The sequence below is a fragment of the Hemiscyllium ocellatum genome, chromosome 8 (assembly GCF_020745735.1).
Source record: "Hemiscyllium ocellatum isolate sHemOce1 chromosome 8, sHemOce1.pat.X.cur, whole genome shotgun sequence".
NCBI lineage: Eukaryota > Metazoa > Chordata > Chondrichthyes > Orectolobiformes > Hemiscylliidae > Hemiscyllium > Hemiscyllium ocellatum.
The window spans coordinates 90430341-90452113 of record NC_083408.1 but is presented as its reverse complement, the minus strand read 5'-3'; the positions used below and the strand labels follow the sequence as shown (position 1 = coordinate 90452113).

At 41.2% G+C, this 21773-nt stretch overlaps 1 protein-coding gene across 1 annotated transcript in view; it reads right to left on the bottom strand.

The window, feature by feature from the left end:
* Window positions 1–21773, bottom strand: part of LOC132818210 (sodium/potassium/calcium exchanger 4-like) — a 105684-nt gene that overhangs the window by 4439 nt on the left and 79472 nt on the right. Inside the window, exons 11-14 of the mRNA XM_060828990.1 lie at window positions 15968–16134; window positions 5014–5128; window positions 2581–2693; window positions 1834–1899 (exon numbers count right to left, since the gene is read on the bottom strand). Of these exons, the coding sequence (XP_060684973.1) occupies window positions 1834–1899; window positions 2581–2693; window positions 5014–5128; window positions 15968–16134 (461 nt within the window). The remainder of the gene's footprint in view (window positions 1–1833; window positions 1900–2580; window positions 2694–5013; window positions 5129–15967; window positions 16135–21773) is intronic.

Genomic DNA, 21773 nt, shown 5'->3' with positions numbered 1-21773 from the left:
ACAGCTCTCAAACTAATAAATGCACCATCAGAATAATGAACACAGCTCTCACACTCAAAACTGTAGTAATTAGATTGATAAATACAGCTCCCAAACTAATAAAGCCATCATCAAACTGATAAACACAGCTCCCAGATTATCAATTACAGCCTTCAGCTTGATAAAAACAAGGTGCATTAAGAATTAGAACTATTGAGGAAACTTAACTAAACAATTAGATCAAGATATGTTTAAGGATCGAGTGTCTTCATAACAAATGATGTCTAGCTACAAAACGTATTGCTCCACATGTGGGCAGTTAAAATATTAAATATGCTCATGTCTTAAAAATGAAGAGAATTAAAGGCAGTGGTGAAGGAAAAGAGGAGCAGATATTTAGTTAATCAATTTCTAAACTTCTATGGCTCATCCCTTATTGTGAAAATAAATACATTTCTGGGTTATAAGTGCAGTTCTATTCAATATAACTAAAAGTTTACAGTTTTGGAATCATTCATTAGCTTGGTGAGGCTTCAGTTAAAACTGTGTCCAGGTTTGGCTTCCTCACACAATGGGGAATATTGCTTTAGAAAGTGTGCAGTATGTGCCATTGTTTTAAATTCCAGTTAAAGCTCATTTAGCCGGGTAAGCCTGAAATGAGTTGGATCCCTCTATTTTCGACAAGTGTAGGCTTTAAGTGATTGACACCGCCCTCTTGCCCTCCAGCTCAGCACCAGTCTCTTGAATTGTCCTACCTGCCCATTTTACCTTCCCACCCAACTGCTCCACCCTCCCCTTCATTCTATCACCATCACCACCAAACTCCCCACCACTTGCATCTACCTATTGCCTTCCCAGCTACCTCACCCCCACCCCACCCCCCTATTTATCTCCCAGCCCCCCTTCCTCAACCTCCAAATTCCTGATGAAGGGCTTATGCCCAAAATGTCGATTCTCCTGCTCCTCAGATGCTACCTGACCTGCTGTGCTTTTCCAGCAACAGCATGTTTTGAGTGATTGAGTCGAGTGACCAAATTATGTTTACGCAAATAATCGTCTCTCAACAGGATAGATTCAAGAGGATCACAGTTACTAACGGCAAAACTAGATGGATCACATGGATGTTGCATTATTCCTGTTTTCCTGAAAAATAGTGGAGCTGTTGAATAGGTGAACCCTGATTTGCTGAATTATTTCAAAACAGAGTTGGATCTGTTTCTGATTTGGGTGGAAGCCACAGGACTCACATTAATCAGGGCAAATACAATTCCCTGGACTAGTTTTGACTACTCCAGGAGGTCAGACAGTCTCCTATGATGGACTGAATGTGCCCGAAATATCGATTCTGCTGCTCCTCAGATGCTGCTGATTTGCTGTGCTTTTCCTGTGCCACATTTTTCAACTCTAAATATCCAGCACCTATGTTCCTAGCATTCTCCCATCATGTTCAAAATATGTTTAAATTAACTAACTGTACATTGCTCCCAATGTTAAAAATCACACAGCACCAGGTTATAGTCCAACAGGTTTATTTGGAAGGTTTACTTTGCTTCCAAATGAACCTGTTGGATTATAACTTGGTGTTGTGATTTTTAACTTTGTACACCCCAGGCTAACACCGGCATCTCCAAATCATTGCTCCCAATGGTACTTTCCCTGTCCTCCAGCCTGAAGCCATCATTTCCAGATGTACTGTCAATGCAGTTCCAGTAGAAGGCACAATATGGCACTGAAAACTGTCAGCTATTACTTCAGTCAGGAGATTTCAAGACATTACTTTTCTAATATCAGAATCTGGAGATACAAACTGCACCTCACGGGAATATTTGTGTTTGTGGAAAGTAGTATACTTACCGTGAGTGCTACAGATCCTAGAAGAAGTATGACAGAATAAACAAGTCCTCTGCTATTGATGTGCACCTGTAAAATAAAATGAAACCTTTCAATCACAAGATCCAGGATATACTGCAGTATCACTAAGGAATACTTGCCTCAGGGTCAGTTCAACAGCACTTGAGTTGGTCATCTGCTTAGGAGAACATTTCCTGGTGAGCTCAGTATTTTTAACTGTGATTTTAGCTGGAGATGGAAATTTGGGATAATACTTTCCACCTTTTTTATTTTTATGAAAGAATTCATTCTCAGTGAAAGCATTCTCGCCTCTGAGGCAGGTAGATGTTTTATTTCCCCATCATGAGAAATGCAAAATGATCACAGTATGATAGCAGAAGGAAGCCTTAGCTAATGAAGTAATTAAATATAATTTGAATACATGATACACAAGCAGATGCATAATACATTTTAAATATAATTGAAGTTTAATGTTTACTGCTCATCCCAAAACTTAGATGTTAATTCCAGGGATCAAATCAAAGACTGATTTATAAATCAGACTTAATAATCGTGAAGAAAAGACCATGTTAATGAATTGGACTGCAAGCATTCATTTTCATACTATTTCTTTATAAGGCAACATTTTTAGGATCAATTTTTTTTTTAAGCCTTGTGCTTCCCAAATCCACAAAGAACAATGAGAAAGTAAAGGTATCTAAGTGTGAACAGCAACTGAACTGTTGAGCAGAAAGAGTAAAATATACTTACAACAGAACCGGTGTTAATAACCATTGTCTGAAGACCCCAAGGCAGACCTAGGCCTACAAGAATGTCAAAGACATTGCTTCCCACTGTATTCGACACTGCCATGTCACCCATCCCTAAACAAAATAAACAGCTATAAAAGTCTGACATGCTGTCTACCCAACAATTGATGAAGTATTAGTAACTTTTAAGGACATTTCTGTGAACAAAATCCATTAAAACACATGTTTTGGAATTTTACCGAGATAATACCAATGTTTAAGTCTGCAAAAGTTTTATTGAGGCATATCAACGGAGTGTCATGAGGTTTGATATTCCTCTGAAGTGCACTGCATTTGAAAAGAACAAGCTTGTTTTTGTATGTTCAAATGCATGGGGATTGAGTTTAAGAGCCGTGAGGTTATGCTGCAGCTCTATAGACCACACTTGGAATATTGTGTTCAGTTCTGGTCACCTCATTATATAAAAGATGTGGAGGCTTTCGAGAGGGTGCAGAGGTGATTTACCAGGATGCTGCCTGGATTGGGGGCATGTCTTATGAAGAAAGGTTGAGGAACCTAGGGCTTTTCTCATTGGAGTGAAGAAGGATGAGAGGTGACTTGGTAGAAGTGTATAAGATGATGAGAGGCATAGATAGAGTGGATAGTCAGAAACTTTTTCCCATGGCAGAAATGGCTATCATGTGGAGTCATAATTTTAAGGTGATTGGAGGAAGTTTTCGGGGAGATGTGAGAGAGTGGTGGGTGAGTGGAATACACTGCCAGCAGTAGTAGTAGAGTCAGATACATTAGGGACATTTAAGCGACTCTTGCATAGGCACATGGATGTTAGTAACATGAAAGATAGTAGGTGAGTTTGATCTTAGAGTAGGATAAAAGGCCAGCACAACATCAAGGGCGGAAGGACCTGTACTGTGCTATACTGTTCTATGTTGTATGATTCTATGATGAGTAGGGCCTTCTATCAGGGATAAAAAACTATTAACAGTGGAGTGTTTTATGCTCTGATTCAAGGAGAGAGACCATTGTTGACCTCTTTAGACCTTCCTGATGGCTGCCACTCTCACCCTTCAGCTGAGGGGTTCAAATAACTGCTCAATCAACATACCACTGGGGGGAAAAATAGATGGCAGTCTTTGTTAAGGTTCTTATCCACTCATTTTCAAATATTTACCATTGTTATATTTTGTACAGGGCACAGTTCACAAACTAACTTTGTGGAAAACTGACATCATCAATCATATTTTAAGTTAAAAACAGAGAAATATAAGAAAGATCCATGATCCAGATTTCTTTGGTTAGTTACAAAATTAATGATTTATTGTAAACCAAATCCTATTCAATGAAGATGATAAACTGACTAAAATATTTAATTTAGAATATGAAAATGTAAATGTTTATTCATCCAAATAGCCCAAAAACAAGTAGAAACATATGCATTGAGTAAAGGAAAACAAAACCGATTTCTCTCAACAGAGATTTACTCTGGGAAAAAGAAATGCTTTTGGCCAATAAGTCTAAATTCTTGGAAAACAAAATAACTAAGGTGTGTAACATTCAGATGCCTGTTGGACTGGCATTCTACCACATGTGAGGACAGGCATCACAAAACACAAGTAGTGGTTTCTGGGATCTTAACAGATACAGCTTTCTCAGGAAGCAATATATTGCAACGTCTTCCAGTCAGTCTTCAAAGGGATAATCAGCAAAGGTGCTTCAAAGACAGGAGTCACAAATTGAGCAGTCTGTTCCCCAGCAGGCTTTGGCCAACTGAAAACTTGACGCTTGCAAAGCATTGTTCGAAAAGAATAGTTATAAAACCCAGTCATCAAAAGATTCTGGTGTTTTCATTAAAGTAACTTCAAGTAACCAAAATCAGCAGTTATCTGGAATCTTGTGGTTTTTGAGAAACATCATTCCAATGACCTTTCATTGACCTTGTTAAATAAACACTCCAGGCATCTCTACAACCATTCAAACTCAAGTCCTCAAAAATTGGATCCATTATAACACCCGTTTATGATTCTTACAGCTGTATTTTTTATACAACAGTTTCAATTTTCTTCCACTCATGAACACCAGTGAGAACGAGTTCTCTTCAAGTTACACTGACTCATCTAAACCCAGCTGATAAAAGAAAAATAACAAACTTGACCTATTATTCAATCCAACTAATTTAAAGGAGGATTCTGTATAATTAGATTTCTAAGATGCTGAAATCTGACAAGGTAAAATTTCTAAAGCATGAAGGCTATCAATATTAACCTCAATTCTTGTAAAAAAGAGAAATCAATTCTATTGATCAAACAGGTGCAATGTTTTTAATGATGCATTGGGCTGCTGGAACAACATTGTGGATGAATCTCAGCTGAGCTGGTCAAAGTTAGCACAATGTTTCATTAACACACCAGTGTAAAATCATGAAATACTTATCTACCTTGTCTGGCCACTATTAAACTAGCCATGCAATCTGGAACACTTGTTCCTGCTGCCAGAAATGTTATTCCCATGATAATATCTGGAATCCCGAGTGTATACCCTGTTACGGTTACCTGCATACAGAAAAAAGGCAAATATAATCAATTGTCTGACAAGCATGTAACACAGTAAGATCAGGACAAAAAGATAATTCCATTGCATCATTACTATTTTTATATTCTTTCACAGGACATATGTCACTAGCTAGGACAATATTTATTGCATATTCCAATTACTCTTGAATAGGTGGATGTGAGTTGTTCACACGATCTAGTGCAGTCCACAGTGCTGTATGGAAGGAAGTTCCAGGATTTTGACTCCTCAACATGAAGGAACAATGGCATTGTTATAAGTCAGGATGTTGTATGACTTGAGGAGGAATTTGCAGGTGGTATTGTTCTCAAAGTCATAGAGTCACACAGCATGGAAACAGACCATTTGCTCCAACTCATCCATGCTGACCAGACATTCCAATCTGACTTAGTCCTATTTGCCAGTGTTTGGCCCATATCCTTCTAAACTCTTCCTATTCCTGGATCAATCCAGATGTCTTCAGGGCAGCATGGTAGCTCAGTGGTTATACTGCTGTCTCACAGCACCAGGGACCCGAGTTTGATTCCTGCCTCAGGCAACTGTCTGTGTGGAGTTTGAACGTTTTCCCTCGGTGCTCTGGTCTCCTCCCACAATCCAAAGATGTGCAGATCAGGTGAATTGGCCATGTTAAATTGCCTGTAGTGTTAGGTGCATTAGTCAGGATTAAATGTAGGGGAATGGGTCTGGGTGGGTTACTCTTCAGAGGGTCAGTGTGAACTTGTTGGACTGAGGGCCTGTTTCCATTCTGTAGGGTATCTAATCTAAAAAAAATCTAAAAAAATGTAATTGTACCAGGCTCCACCACTTCCTCTGGCAGCTTGTTCCATACATGCACCACCTTCTGTGAGAAAAAATTACGTCTCAGGTCCTTTTTCAATCCTTACCTTCTCACCCTAAATCTATGCCGTCTGGTTTTGGAGACCACCCTCCCACACCACGTCCCCCACCCCCACCCCACCAATCCTCAGGAAATGACTATTCACCCTATCCATGCCCCTCATGATTTTATAAACCTCTATAAGGTCACCACTTAGCTTCTGACACTTAAGGGAAAAAAAAACCCAACCTATTCAGTCTTTTACAATAACTCAAACCCTCCAGTCCTGGCAACATCCTTGAAAATCATTTCTGCACACTCTCAAGTTTAACTACAGTCTTCTTACAGAAGGGTGACCAGAATTGTACACAGGATTTAAAAGTGACCTAACCAATGTCCTGTACAGCCGCAATTCGATATCCCAATTCTTATACTCAATATACTGGCTAGTAAAGGCAAGGGTGCCAAACGCCTTCTTCACCACCCTGTCTACCTGTGACACCACTTTCAAGGTATTATGTACCCATACCCCATGTTTCTTTGTTCAACAACACACCCCAAAGCCCTACCGTTAAGTGGATAAATCCTACCCTGGTTTGCCTTACCAAAGTTCAATATACAACCAAAATACCAAAATGAATTAAACTCCACCTGCCACTCCTCGGGCCAGTGGCTCATCTGCTCAAGGTCCTGTTGTAGTCTGAAATAACCATTACACCAACAATTTTGGTGTCATCTTCAAACTTATATATACTTCCTATATTCACAACCAAATCATTTATATAAATGATGAAAAGCACTGATCCTTGTGACACAATATTGGTCATACACCTCTGGTCTGAAAAACAACCCTCCATCACCACCCTCAGTCTCCTACCTTCAAGTCAATTTTGTATCCAACTGGCCAATTCCCCCTGGATTCCATGTTATCTAATCATACTAACCACTCTACCATGCAGAACCTTATCAAAAGCCTTGCTGAAGTCCATATAGAAAGCGTATACCACTCTTCCCTCATCAATCTCCTTTGTCACCTCTTCAAAAAACTCAGCCAGGTTAGTGAGATATGATTTTCCAAATGCATCTACTGCCCTCATCCTCAACCATTAATTAGGGTTTGGCAGATCTTGCTGGAGCCTTGCAGAATTGCTGCAGTACATCTTGAAGATGGTACACATTGTGCATTAGAGGTTGAGAGAATAAACGTTGAAGTTGGATGGGTGGGATACCAGTCAAGTGGGTTGTTTTGTCATGGATAGCGTTGAGATTTTTGAATATTGATGGAGCAGTACATATCCAGCGAGTGGATCATCACATGACTGTTACAGATGGACATGAAAGCCTAGTTTCATACCATCAGTGGAAGGCAATTGTTAGATTACAAATGTTAGATTAGATTAGATTAGACTTACAGTGTGGAAACAGGCCCTTCGGCCCAACAAGTCCACACCGACCCACCGAAGCAAAATCCACCCATACCCCTACATTTACCCCTTACCTAACACTACGGGCAATTTAGCATGGCCAATTCACCTGACCCGCACATCTTTGTGACTGTGGGAGGAAACCGGAGCACCTGGAGGAAACCCACGCAGACACGGGGAGAACGTGCAAACTCCACACAGTCAGTCGCCTGAGTCGGGAATTGAACCAGGGTCTCAGGCGCTGTGAGGCAGCAGTGCTAACCACTGTGCCACCGTTAGTTGTAATTGTGGTGAATTGAATGGCTGGTATATCTTATTTAGCATGATCTGTTGTATGATTGAGTCTGGGCTGTTGATAGAAGGATGTCTACACTCATATTTGTTATCATCAACAAACTTTATTAAATGTAACAAATGTAGAAGAGCTGCAAAGACAGGCTATCTCTGGAACCCTGCACCCTTAAATGCCTGCACCGTGTAATGTGATGTCAGTATGACTCAGCTGCTTAAGCACATGCTCAGTAGCTATTCTTAGAATAAATGTATTGTTAGCCCTTTACTCCACATGATTGGCAACAGAATTATTATCGGCTTCTCTCAATAACTGAACAATTCAATCTTCAATTTCATGCATGAGTGCTGCCACTTAACTATGGCTGAATAGGTATAACAGAAAGACAACAACGTAATCCTGATATACAGAAAAAAGATCTTCCTTTAAGATGACATTTATGTTCAGTTTAGAGTTCATGAATATAAAATAATGGAAATTTTCCTCAAGTATCTTGGATTTCATTTTGGCTTCTTTGTGCTCATAATGATTCAGTCTCATGTTTTTTTTTGCACCAGCAACTGTGACTTAATCAGCCAACTCTCTGATTTTATAAATTTCAACATTTGGCACGAAGTGAAATAGTTGACACACACATCACACGTGGAGAATCAAATTCCAGAAAATTTGCCACATTAATCAATATGCGAGCCATTTGTATAGCCAGTTTCTTTGAGTTCTATCTGGAGAGACTACAAACAAGAGTTTGCGTAGGCATCACAATTTGGAAAGCCTATCACAAGCAATCGATTAACGCTTAACCAATAAATAAGTTATTAATCTCATGTATCTATTCTCTGCTAAGAAAGATGTTTAAATCCCTAAAATGGTACAATAAATCTTCTAAGCTATCTGTGATCTAGTGATCAAAACGATTTGGATTTGAAGGACACTTAAAAGACAGGTGTAAAGTACTTTAAATAGTTTGCTACGAAGACTGCGTGCAGCTTTGTGGTGGCTACACTGACAGATACTATACCATGTGTCACAATGCAAATTCAATTTGACGCACATTTTCAGTGTTGATTTCCATCAAAACTGAAATAAAGTAAGAAAAACTAGCAGAAGCGATAACATGATCTGATCAGTCACTTATGGTTCAAATATGTTTTTAAACTACCTTGCCAAAATTGCTTCTTTAAACAAAGAATTCAATAATTATTTACCTGAGCTCACCAGCCTGTTTTACCGATGTTACTTCATTTACATTAATTGGAAATTTTTTAAAAGTCTAAGCTAAAATATAAGAGGTGTGGCCTTAAGAATTCAAAAGAGGAAATAGATATTATGCCAGTGTGGATCCGAGATGTCTGTCAGGAGCTTGGGTAAATCCCAATGCAGCTGACTCTGGGAATTTCCTGGATATTGGCACCTGGAATGGTCTGAACTTGGAGTGTGATTTCGGGATTTTGGAAGACTTCGACCCACTTAAAATTATTAGTTAGCTAAAAACCTTGGAGGAAACTTTTATACTATTGACCCAGTTAGGTGACTGACCCCTGACCCCACCCCCTGACTACATCCAGTACCAATCCCTGACACCTCTGGACGCAATAGCCCCAACCACTGAGCCAAAACCCTGGCCCAACTTGATGCACTGCTTCAGCTGACCCAATACCAACGCCTCCTGGTTTAGCCAAACACAACAACCCCTCCTGACCAGACCCCTTGAGCCACTTTAATCCCTGGTTCACTTATGTTCTTTAGGGAAGGAAACCTGCTTTCCTCGCCTGGTCTGACCGATGTGTAACTCCAGATTCACAGCAACCTGGTTGATTCTTAACTGCCTTCTGGCCAATTAGGGATGGGTAATAAATACTGGACTAGCAAGCAATGCCCACATCCTGAGAATAAATGAAAGACCCTGATCCACATGACTGTTCCCTGACTCCCTCACCTACCCAAACTCCTATTGCTTCACCCACCTCTCAGTAGCTTTGCAATTAGCTACACAACCTTTAAATCACAGAATTAGGGTACTGCTGAAAAGGGCACGTAGTAGGATGTGATCTTCTGTGTTCCTGTTTTCAAAGACAGTTGGAGTCACCTAAACTGCTCTGGAACAGAAGACTCCAGGACACAGATTTGTGGGGAGAAATTGTCTAAAGGTAAATGCCCAGTTTTTGTTTTATCAGACTCAGAAATGCGGTTTCTGATCCGGATCAGAAAGAGTTGGCCAATGTAAATATGATTAACTACGAGAAAGCAAGGACTGCAGATGATGGAGATCAGAGGTCAGAGCATGGTGCTGGAAAAGTAAATGTGATTTACTGTATCCATTGCTCCCAATGCAGTCTCCTCCACATTGGGAATACAGGATGCCTACTTGCAGAGCGCTTCAGAGAACATCTCTGGGACACCCACACCAACCAACCCCACCGCCCCATGGCCAAACACATCAACTCACCCTCCCACTCTGCCAAGGACATGCAGGTCCTGGACCTCCTCCGTCGCCACACTAACCACCCGACACCTGGAGGAAGAATGCTTCATCTTCCACCTTGGGACACTCCAACCACATGGCATCAATATGGATTTCACTAGGTTCCTCACCATCTTATCACAATTTCAACCTTCCAGCTCAGCACCACCCTCATGACCTGTGCTACCTGTCCATCTTCCTTCCCACCTATCCGCTCCACCCTTCTCTCCGACCTATCACCATTATCAACACTTCTATCTACCTATCACACTCTCACCTACCTTGCCCCCAGCCCCACCCCACCCTCCCATTTATCTCTCTACCCCTCAGCTCACATGCCTCATTCCTGATGAAGGGCTCTTGCCCAAAACGTCGATTCTCCTGCTCCTCGAATGCTGCCTGACTTGCCGTGCTTTTCTAGCACCACACTCTCGACAATGTAAATATGATGCCAACTGAATAAAAATGAACCACTGGTGATAAGAGTATTAGTAATACTGGGTGTTCAGAACACCAAGTCATATTAAAAGAACAGACTAGCTCTTTCACAAAACAACACCACTTCTGCGATGCATTGAAAATAGCACAAGCTCAGAACTTTGCATTTCCATATCATACTGATAGGGACCATAAGTGCATTACACTGACAAGCGTTTTAATTATTTTACAGAATGTTCCTGCTGAATCTAATTTTAGGAAAATATAATGACCATTAGTCAAAGGTTTCAAATGTAGAGAGAGAATTTCCAGTGCTTCAGTTTTGGTGAAACTAATAATGGACAATTCTTAATTGGTGACACTATCTTGATCCTTAGGAGGAAGAAAGTAAGACATATTTTGTTTGCAAAGCTTTTGAATTTGTCAAGAAAATATGTTGTGCACATCATTTTTGAGCAACCAATCATGAAAATTAATATATAAATGTCAGACAAAACATTTCATGCATTTACTTATATTTCTAATATATCGTTAATCTAATGTATTCAATATTTAATTTATTAATTTATTTTATGGTAACAGCTATTTGGAAACAAGATTTCAAATCTAATTTAAATAATATTAATAATTAATGTCGCAAATGAATGGCAATTATGTTTTTATATCCTGCACCAAATCAAATTATGCAAAACGCTCACTGCAAAAAATACTATACCATCTTATTTATCATCAGTGTTGCATTTATTTCAACATTACAATTACTCTTAAATAAGCAATCACTAGTTGACTGTTGGAAAGTTCTATAGCAGAACTTTGGTGATACAGCTCATACAAATGGGAGGATCCTCCTTCTAGGTTTGTTGGGTTAAGATTAGAGTGGTGCTGGAAAAGCACAGTAGGTCAGGCAGCATCCGAGGTGCAGGAAAACCGACGTTTCGAGCAAAAGCCCTTCATCAGAAATTCCTGCTGAAGGGCTTTTGCCCAAAACTACGACTTTCTTGCTCCTCGGATGCTGCCTGACCTGCTGTGCTTTTCCAGCACCATTCTAATCTTGACTCTGATCTCCAGCATCTGCAGTACCCACTTCTGCCTTTGTTAGGTTAAGTCAAATAAAGTGAATGCCTGTGGATCAGGCCCTGCGGGAGTCTCAGGTCATTTAAACTCTGTCTTACAAATGTGGCTAAGAAATGTAGCTGCTTAGCGGTTAATTAACAATCCCAAATAAGCTTCTCCCTGAGAAGCCATTAACATCAGTGCCACACAGAAAAAATGTAACTTATTTCAGTCCAATTCACTTGGTCACGTTTCTTGTCTGAAGACTCCTGCATTAAAAACAAATAACTAAGTGTTCGGGTGAATTTGTTCTCAGGGAGGGATGGGCTGAAAATGTGTTGCTGGAAAAGCGCAGCAGGTCAGGCAGCATTCAAGGAGCAGGAGAATCGACGTTTCGGGCATGAGCCCTTCTTCAGGAATGAGGAAAGTGTGTCCAGCAGGCTAAGATAAAAGGTAGGGAGGAGGGACTTGGGGGAGGGGCGTTGGAGATGCGATAGGTGGAAGGAGGTCAAGGTGAGGGTGATAGGCCGAAGTGGGGTGGGGGCGGAGAGATCAGGAAGAAGATTGCAGGTTAAGAAGGAGCTGCTGAGTTCGAGGGATTTGACTGAGACAAGGTGGGGGGAGATGAAATAAGGAAACTGGAGAAATCTGAGTTCATCACTTGTTGTTAGAGGGTTGAACCCTCCAACCACAAGGGATGAACTCAGATTTCTCCAGTTTCCTTATTTCCTCTCCCCCCACCTTGTCTCAATCCCAACCCTCGAACTCAGCACCGCCTTCCTAAGCTGCAATCTTCTTCCTGACCTCTCCGCCCCCACCCCACTTTGGCCTATCATCCTCACCTTGACCTCCTTCCACCTATCGCATCTCCAACGCCCCTCCCCCAAGTCCCTCCTCCCTACCTTTTATCTTAGCCTGCTGGACACACTTTCCTCATTCCTGAAGAAGGGCTTATGCCCGAAACGTCAAACTGCGCTTTTCCAGCAACACATTTTCAGCTCTGATCTCCAGCATCTGCAGTCCTCAATTTCTCCTCGGGGAGGGATGGGTCTGGTAAAGAAAATCGGGTGAGCTGTAAAACTAGCTGCTGGTTCATTTACTTTATGGCATCTTTCAAGACAAATTTTGGAGAGAGGGTGAGAACTGCAGATGCTGGAGATCAGAGTCGTGAGTGTAGTGCTGGAAAACCACAGCAGGTCAGGCAGCATCCGAGGAGTAGGAGAATCGATGTTTCAGGCAAGAGCTCTTCATCACAAATGAGGCTTGTAGGTCGGACCTGAGAGATAAATGGGAGGGGGGTAGGATTTTGGGGGAAGGTAGCTGAGAAAGCGATAGGTGGATGAAGGTGAGGGAGGTGATAGGTCAGAGCGGGGAGTGATGGACAGGTCCGGTGCCGAATTGGAGGCTAGGGACTGGGATAATGTGGGGGGAGGGAAAAAGATGGACACGTCTGCATTAACACTTGCACCACCCCCCCGCTCCTCCGCTACATTGATGACTGGATCGTCGCTGCCTCGTGCTCCCACGAGGAGGTTGAACTTTACCAACACCTTCCACCCTCATCTCAAATTCGCCTGGGCCATCCCAAAAGACAAATTTATTGTCCAAATTTCAGACTGTGCAATGTGACAATACTGCAACTTTAATCCAAAAGTACTCTTAGTTGCGATACTGAGCTTTTTTCCTCGTTTTATATCCATTACTAGTATGGAATGCTGAATTACATCAATACCAGCGTAGAGACAGTGAAATAAGGACTATGTCAAAGAAATCATAAGACCTTAGGAAGAACAAGATGCAGGACCTCACCATATGCCAGCTCTAAAGATTCACAACTCTGAGTGAAGAGGTATCTCTTCATTTCAGCCCTAAATGGACAACCCTTATCCTGAGATAATGACCCCTTGTCCCAGGCTTTCCTGCCAAGGATCAGCCTCTCAGGATCTCTCCTGTCAATACGTTTCAATAAGATCGCCTCTCATTTTTCTAAACTCAGGAGAACCTGGGTCCTTCGATTCGGTCCCACTGCACAGGACAGTCTTCTCAACTCTCGAATAGTGAACCTTGTACTGCCTCTCAGACAAAAACTATACACACTAATCCATGTGGGTTACCAAAGCCTGATAGAAAGACATCAGGGCTTCCTTACTCTTAAACTGTCACCTCTGACAATAAAAGCTAATATACTATTTGCCTTCTTTGCACTTTGCGTTGCCAGTGTGCTGACTTTCTGTGATTCAAGTAAAGCATACAAAAAATACCCTCCAACTCAAAATCTTGTGAATCCCAACATTTACTAGGTTCTCTTTTTTTTTGACTATCTGTTTTTTCTATTCTTCCCACCACAGTGAACAACTTCACAATTTTTTGCATCATATTTCATCTGCCACTTTTGTGTCTAACCACATTACTGTTCTATATCCCTTCACATTCTCTTCATTACCACCCAACAACTGACTGCCCATTTAGCTTTTTATTATCAAAACTTGGATACATTACATTTAGTCCCTTAGTCACTGATGCAGTTTGGAAATATTGATTTTTGACGCATTCCACTAATTACATGTGTTGGTGATTATTTTCCAGAGTTCGATAGATTCAGGATCAGTTCCTGCAGATTGGAGGGTGGCTAATGTTTTTAAGAAAGGAACGAGAGAGAAAGCAGAAAATTATAGACCAGTTAGTCTGACCTCAGTGGTGGGAAAGATGCTGGAGTCTATTATAAAGGATGAAATTACGACACATCTGGATAGCAGTAACAGGATAGGTCAGAGTCAGCATGGATTTATGAAGGGGAAATCATGATTGACTAGTCTTCTGGAACTTTTTGAGGATGTAACTCTGAAGGTGGATAAGGGAGATCCAGTAGATGTAGTGTACATGGATTTTCAGAAAGCCTTTGATAAAGTCCCACATAGGAGGTTAGTGAGCAAAATTAGGGCGCATGGTATTGGGGGCAAAGTACTGACTTGGATTGAAAATTGGTTGGCTGACAGGAAACAAAGAGTAGTGATAAACGGCTTCCTTTCGGAATGGCAGGCGGTGACCAGTGGGGTACCGCAGCTTTTTACAATATATATTAATGATATAGAAGATGGTATTAATAGTAACATTAGCAAATTTGCTGATGATACAAAGCTGGGTGGCAGGGTGAAATGTGAGGAGGATGTTAGGAGATTACAGGGTGAACTGGACAGGTTAGGTGAGTGGACAGATGCATGGCAGATGCAGTTTAATGTGGATAAATGTATGGTTATCCACTTTGGTGGCAAGAACAAGAAGACAGATTACTACCTAAATGGAGTCAAGTTAGGTAAAGGGGCAGTACAAAGAGATCTGGGTGTTCTTGTACACCAGTCAATGAAGGCAAGCATGCAGGTACAGCAGGCAGTGTAGAAAGCTAATAGCATGCTGGCCTTCATAACAAGAGGGATTGAGTATAGAAGTAAAGAGGTTCTTCTGCAGCTGTACAGGGCCCTGGTGAGACCGCACCTGGAATATTGTGTGCAGTTCTGGTCTCCAAATTTGAGAAAAGACATTCTGGCAATTGAGGGAGTGCAGCATAGGTTCACGAGGTCAATTCCTGGAATGGCGGGACTATCTTATGTTGACAGATTGGAGCGACTGGGCTTGTATACCATTGAGTTTAGAAGACTGAGAGGGGATCTGGTTAAGATGTATAAGATTATTAAAGGATTGGATACTCTGGAGGCAGGAAACATGTTTCCGCTGATGGGTGAGTCCTGAACCAGAAGACGCAGCTTAAAAGTAAGGGGTAGGCCATTTAGGACAGAGATGAGGAGAAACCTCTTCACACAGAGAGTGGTGGCTGTGTGGAATGCTCTGCCTTAGAAGGCAGTGGAGGCCCAGTCTCTGGATTAGTTTAAGAAAGACTTGGATAGAGCTCTCAAGGATAGTGGAATCAAGGGTTATGGAGATTAGGCAGGAAGCGGATACTGATTAGGAATGATCAGCCATGATCATCTTGAATGGAGGTGCAGGCTAGAAGGGCAGAATGGCCTACTCCTGCACCTATTGTCTATTGTCTACAAACAGCCATCCTGAAAATTATCCACTTGTTCATACTCTCTATTTCCTACCCATTAATCAATCTTGAACTCATTTTGATACAGTATGTCAACAGTCATCTCAGTTGTTTGAGGCAATACATTAGCACATCATGGAACTGCATATCTCTTTTCCTTACTCCCATTCAAATATCTGGCTTCTTGTTGGTCTGGGGCTATTGCATTTGTCTTCCCTCAATAAATTCTTTCAACCCAAGGTATGTTAAAATGTATGATGATTTTCCTGAGTGATTTCTTTCTTACTTACCATCCACACCATTAAATAAGAAAAGACTGCAATCCATACAGTGGACATGAGAAAGGTTAGCATGAAGAAATTCTCCCAGCGAGGCTTCGCACAGTTAGGGACTGTGAAGAACAGCACAAGCAATACCGGCCACGAACTCAACCATTTCACCTTAGTCAAGCATCCCCCTGTCAATAAAATGTAGATATGATTTTATCAGCAATGTGAGGGAAAATGCATTCACTCAATGCATTTGACCGAACACAGTCTTGATCGTTTTGACAAAAAAATCCAACAGAACGCTTATAATTGAAACAGTACATGCTGGCAACTGTTTGTAATTACAGGCTTCTTTCAGTCACCAGTTCAGGTAGTCAGCTTTTCAGTCTCAGACAATTGTAAAAGCCCTGGGGAAAAATGGCTGCATTGTCAACTTAAAGGTCCTGATGTTTACAATCACATTCAATTTGTTTTATTTCTGGATTTTACACTTTACTCACAATAGCACCTCACTGAGCCATGAAATTAGGCAAGTGATTTATTTGATAGTTGAAACGACTACTGCAAAATTATTACAACACAATAAAACTGGAAATCTTTTTCTGAATGCAAATCATGTTGATAAAAAGGCCAACGTTCATTCAAGCATTTCCCCTACTTCATATTATATTTTATTTAGGTTCAACAGCTGCTTAACTCATCTCTGCTACCAATAGTGCATACTATTGTTGATTGTAAGCAGGGTAACAAGACTGGGTATCACCTCTTGTAATGAATATTTCTGTAAATTTGCAAAGGAAATGTGATATAGTTTATTGTTTATCATGATGAAGGCCATGTCAGTTTCCAGTCTAGAAAGACACAAATGTAATAGATTCAACTGGGCCTGATCTTGCAGTTTCAGCGTAGTGTAGACGTTTAGTAACAGGTCATGCAGCATCCAAGGAGCAGGAGAATCGACTTTTCAGGGAAGAGCTCTTCATCAGGAGTTGAAGAGCTCTTGCCCGAAACGTTGATTCGCCTGCTCCTCGGATGCTGCCTGACCTCCTGTGCTTTTCCAGCACCACACTCTCAACTCTGATCTCTAGCATCTGCAGTCCTCGCTTTCTCCTACAGGTTTAGTAGCAGCCATGTTAGCACACATTCTCCTCCTTTATACCTGAGCACGACCATCCCCATCTCCCCATCATTTGAGACAACAGTCCGTAGAATAGGAATATAACAAGGGAAAAACAATGTGAGGAACTGTCTGAAATTAAAGGTTATTGCTTCAAACAGAGAAATAATTTGGTAACATTAAGTTGCAGTTTTGCTGTGTACAGCATTGTTAAAATTAATTTGAGATGGAGAGTCAATGATTATGGAATGAATTTATTAAGGGAACTAGCTTATTTACTTATGAATGCTTCAAGCCTTTGATTGGCTGACATCTTCATACTGCTACAATGTGTCTGTGGCATTTCCAAGGTAATTTATGAAGTAAGGCCACAGATCAATGTTTGTTTACAAATTAAACTGAGTGCAGATGGCAGACTGCTTCATGAAGTGTTTGCCCCTGCCCCACCTTGTTGGTAAGTCGATGAGATGGAAAAGAAAAAAAAGGCAGAGGTTCCATATTTTTCATTAGTGAATTGGCAAAATGCCTGTCTAATTATAGTGGAATTATGAATGTTTCAAGGTGAGAGCAAGGGCACTTTCAATTGAAATTACGACTGTCAGACATCACACAGGACATTGTGTACTCCACAGTGATTATGAGGAACAATAGAAATCAAACCATTTATTAGAAGAAAGGTTTTCAATAATGTATAAAATAATGTAAAATAAGTATTTTTAAAAATCACTCTAGTTTTCAAACTTCTTATAGGAGCCAAGTAACAACAACTACCATCCCTAAGAAAGCGTTCAGCATGCCTGTTTTCACTGCTAGAGTATTGAGTGAAGGAGTTGAGATGTCATGTTGAGTTTGTAAAGGACGTTGGTGAGGCCACTTCTGAAATACTGTGTACAGTTCTGGTTGTTCTGCTGTAGGAAGGATATTATTTAACAAGAAAGGGTTCAGAAAGAAATTACCAGGATGTTGCCGATGAGGCTGGATAGGCTGGGATTTTTTTCACTGGAGCATAGGAGGTTGAGGACTGATCTTATTGAGGTTTACAAAGTCATGAGTGGCATAGATAGGGTGAGTAGGAAAGTCTTCTCCCCAGAGTGGAGGAGTTCAAAACTAGGGGGCATATTTTTAAGGTGAGAGGGGAAAGATTTCAAAGGGACCTGAGGGACACCTTTTTCACACAGAGTAGTTTATATGTGGAATGAACTGCCAGAGGGAGTGGCAGATGCAGGTACAGTTAGGTGGGACTGGTTTAGTTTGGGAAACTTTGTATGCATGGATAAGTTGGACTGAAGGATCTGTTTCTGTGCTGTATGGCTCCATGATTCAATAATACATTTCAATGCACTTTAACAACTGAAAATGCCTGTTGACCATTGGTAGAAGACTAGGTGGGAGATATTTTGAACTAATATCTGAAGGCAGGCAAGGCAGAAGAGCTTAAGAGAAGTGATGGCTAGGTCCATCACCAAAGGTGAAGTGGACAGCAGAAGAGTGCACTCCATTCACGAGGAAGACCTGAAAATATTGAGGTTCTTTCCAAGATCCCTGGGCCAACTGCATTAAAATCTCTCAAAGTACAACCAGAACTACCTTTAAACGGTTACTAAGAAGGCTAGTTCTACTCTATTTGGAAGCTATTGATAGATGTTCAGATGGCAATCCAGCTCAAGACACAACTCAAATCATTAAAGTGACACCGATCACATTCAAAAAGAAGAGTTGTCACATTTGTTTCAATACTTTAGCCAAAGAACAAAGTGTTTCAGAGTGAAAACTAAAGCCACCATTGTGAAGCAGCAAAGCAAAAGAATATCTCGACAGGTATATTGAATGCCGAGGATGAACAGGGATATTGAACAAATGAAGTAAAGTGATAGAGATATTATAGTAGACACTTAAAGGGATATTTCAGAACACAGAATGGTTACCTTCCAATGAGAAAGAACAGGTCCAAGGGGGAGGACCCATCATAGTTGATCAATTAAAAAGTTAAAGAGAGTATCAAACTCAAAGAAGAAGTATACAATTGCAGATTAGAAGCTTGGATACATTATTGGAAAAAGAAAAGCATATTGAAATATTTAATATTGAGGGAGAAATTTGGAAATGGAGAAAACGAGTGAGAAATATAGAAACAGGAAATAAGAATTCCTATAAATATTTAAGAAAAAGAATGAATAAGACAAAGTCTTTTCCCTGGGGTCAGGGAGTCCAGAATTAGAGGGCATAGATTTAGGGTGAGAGGGGAAAGATATAAAAGAGACCTAAGGGGCAACTTTTTCACACAGAGGGTGGTACTGGTATGGAATGAGCTGTCAGAGGATGTGGTGGAGGCTGCTACAATTGCAACATTTAAGAGGCATTTGGATGGATTTATGAATAGGAAGCGTTTGGAGGGATATGGGCCGGGTACTGGCAGGTGGGACTAGATTGGGTTGGGATATCTGGTCAGCATGGACAGATTGGACCAAAGGGTCTGTTTCCATGCTGTACATCTCTATGACTCTATGACTAATAAAGGGAGTGTTGCAACTATGGAAAGCGAGTCCAGAGAAGTATCAATGGAAATTAAGGAGATGGCAGCTGAATTGAATTTGCATTGGTCTTCATAATAGAGGATACAAGCAACATTCCTGAGCTAGCTGTAAATCAGGAAATGGAGGGAGGAAACCAAGCAAACTTTCCCTGGACAAATGGTATTAAGCAAAGTGTTGGTGCTTGGCTGACATATCCTAGAGTATGACACATCAAGGAGTGGGGGGTGGGGGTGGGGGGAAAGTTAGCTGGATGCTGTATTTCAGGAGGCAGTCATGACATATAGATTAAGTACTCTATTTTGCCCAGTGGTCAATTACAAGAGGGCATGTCTATGAGTGAGGAAGACTGACAGATCCTGAATTTAGGATTGAAGGAGCATCAATTTTTGACTTTGGTAAACTCCACATGGTAAACTAATGAAGGTAGTGAAGTCACATGGTGTGCAGGGTGTTCTAGCTAGGTGGATAAAGAACTGGTTGAGCAACAGGAGACAGAGAGTAGTAGGTGAAGGGAATTTCTCAAAATGGAGAAAGGTGACCAGTATTCCACAGGGGTCAGTGCTGGGGCCACTGTTGTTTGTAATATACATAAATGATCTAGAACAGGGCACTGTTGGTATGATCAGTAACTTTGCAGATGACACAAAGATTGGTGGAGTAGCAAAAAGCATAGGGGACTGTCAAAGAATACAGGAAAATAGAACTAGACTGGAGAGAAGTAACAAATGGAGTTCAATTCAGCAAATGTGAGGTGATGCATTTTGGGAAGTCTAATTCTAGAACCAACTACACTGTAAACGGAAGAGCCATGGGAAAGGTTGATGAGCAAAGAGATCTGGGAGTTCAGGTCCATTGTACCCTGAAGGTGGTTGCACAGATGGATAGAGTGGTCAAGAAGGCATATGGTAGTTAAAAATCACACAACACCAGATTATAGTCCAAAAGGTTTAATTGGAAACACTAGCTTTCAGTGGTTGATGAAGGACTACCTGATGAAGGAGCGGCGCTCCGAAAGCTTGTGCTTCTAATTAAACCTGTTGGACTATAACCTGGTGTTGTGTGATTTTTAACTTTGTACACCCCAGTCCAACACCAGCATCTCCAAATTATGGTATGCTTGCATTCATCGGATGGGGTATTGAGTATAAGAGGTGGCAGGTCATGTTAAATCTGTACAAGACACTGGTTTGGCCGCATTTAGAATATTGTGTACAGTTCTGGTCACCACATTACCAAAAGGACGTGGACGCTTTGGAGAGGTTGCAGAGAAGGTTTACGAGGATGTTGCCTGGTTTGGAAGGTGCTGGCTATGAAGAGAGGTTGAGTAGGTTAGGATTGTTTTCATTAAAAAAAAGGAGATTGAGGGGGGACCTGATTGAGGTTTACAAAATCATGAAGGGTATAGACGGGGTAGATAGATATAAGTATTTTCCCAGTGTGAGGGATTCAATAACGAGAGATCATGCGTTCAAGATGAGAGCTGAAAAGTTTAAGGGGGATATATGCAGCAAGTACTTTACACAGAGGTGCCTGGAACACGTTGCCAGCAGAGGTAGTAGAGGCAAGCACAGTTGATTCATTTAAGATGTGTCTGGACAGATGCATGAGTAGGTGGGGAGCAGAGGGATACAGATGCTTAGGAATTGGGCGACAGGTTTAGACAGTAGATTTAGATCAGCTCAGGCTTGGAGGGCTGAGCGGCCTGTTCCTGTGCGGTAAATTTTCTTTGTTCTTTGTCCAATAGGTGTGACGTACTTACTTGCTGTGTAGATGAGAAAAGGACAGTATCAAAAGTGGGTAAATTAACTACTGTAGCATCGTACAGGAGGTCATTCAAGCAGGGAAGTGAAAACATGACTAGTAGTGGTAGGAATTCTATAAGTAAGAGTACAGATACCATTCTGTTAAGCAGGACCGAGAGTCTCATGTTGTGTACTGTCTATCTGGTACCAAAGTGAGGGACATTTCAAATCGGCATGAAAAGATTTTGGAGAGGGAGGGGGAGGATCCACTTGTTGTGCTCCGTGTAGGCACCAACAACGTAGGGGCAAGAGTAAGCAAGAGGTCTGGCAGCATCTGTGAAGAGAAATCAAAGTTAACATTTCAGGTCCGGTGAGGGAGGGTCACCGGATCCAAAACATTAACTTTGATTTCTTTCCACAGACCCTGCCAGATC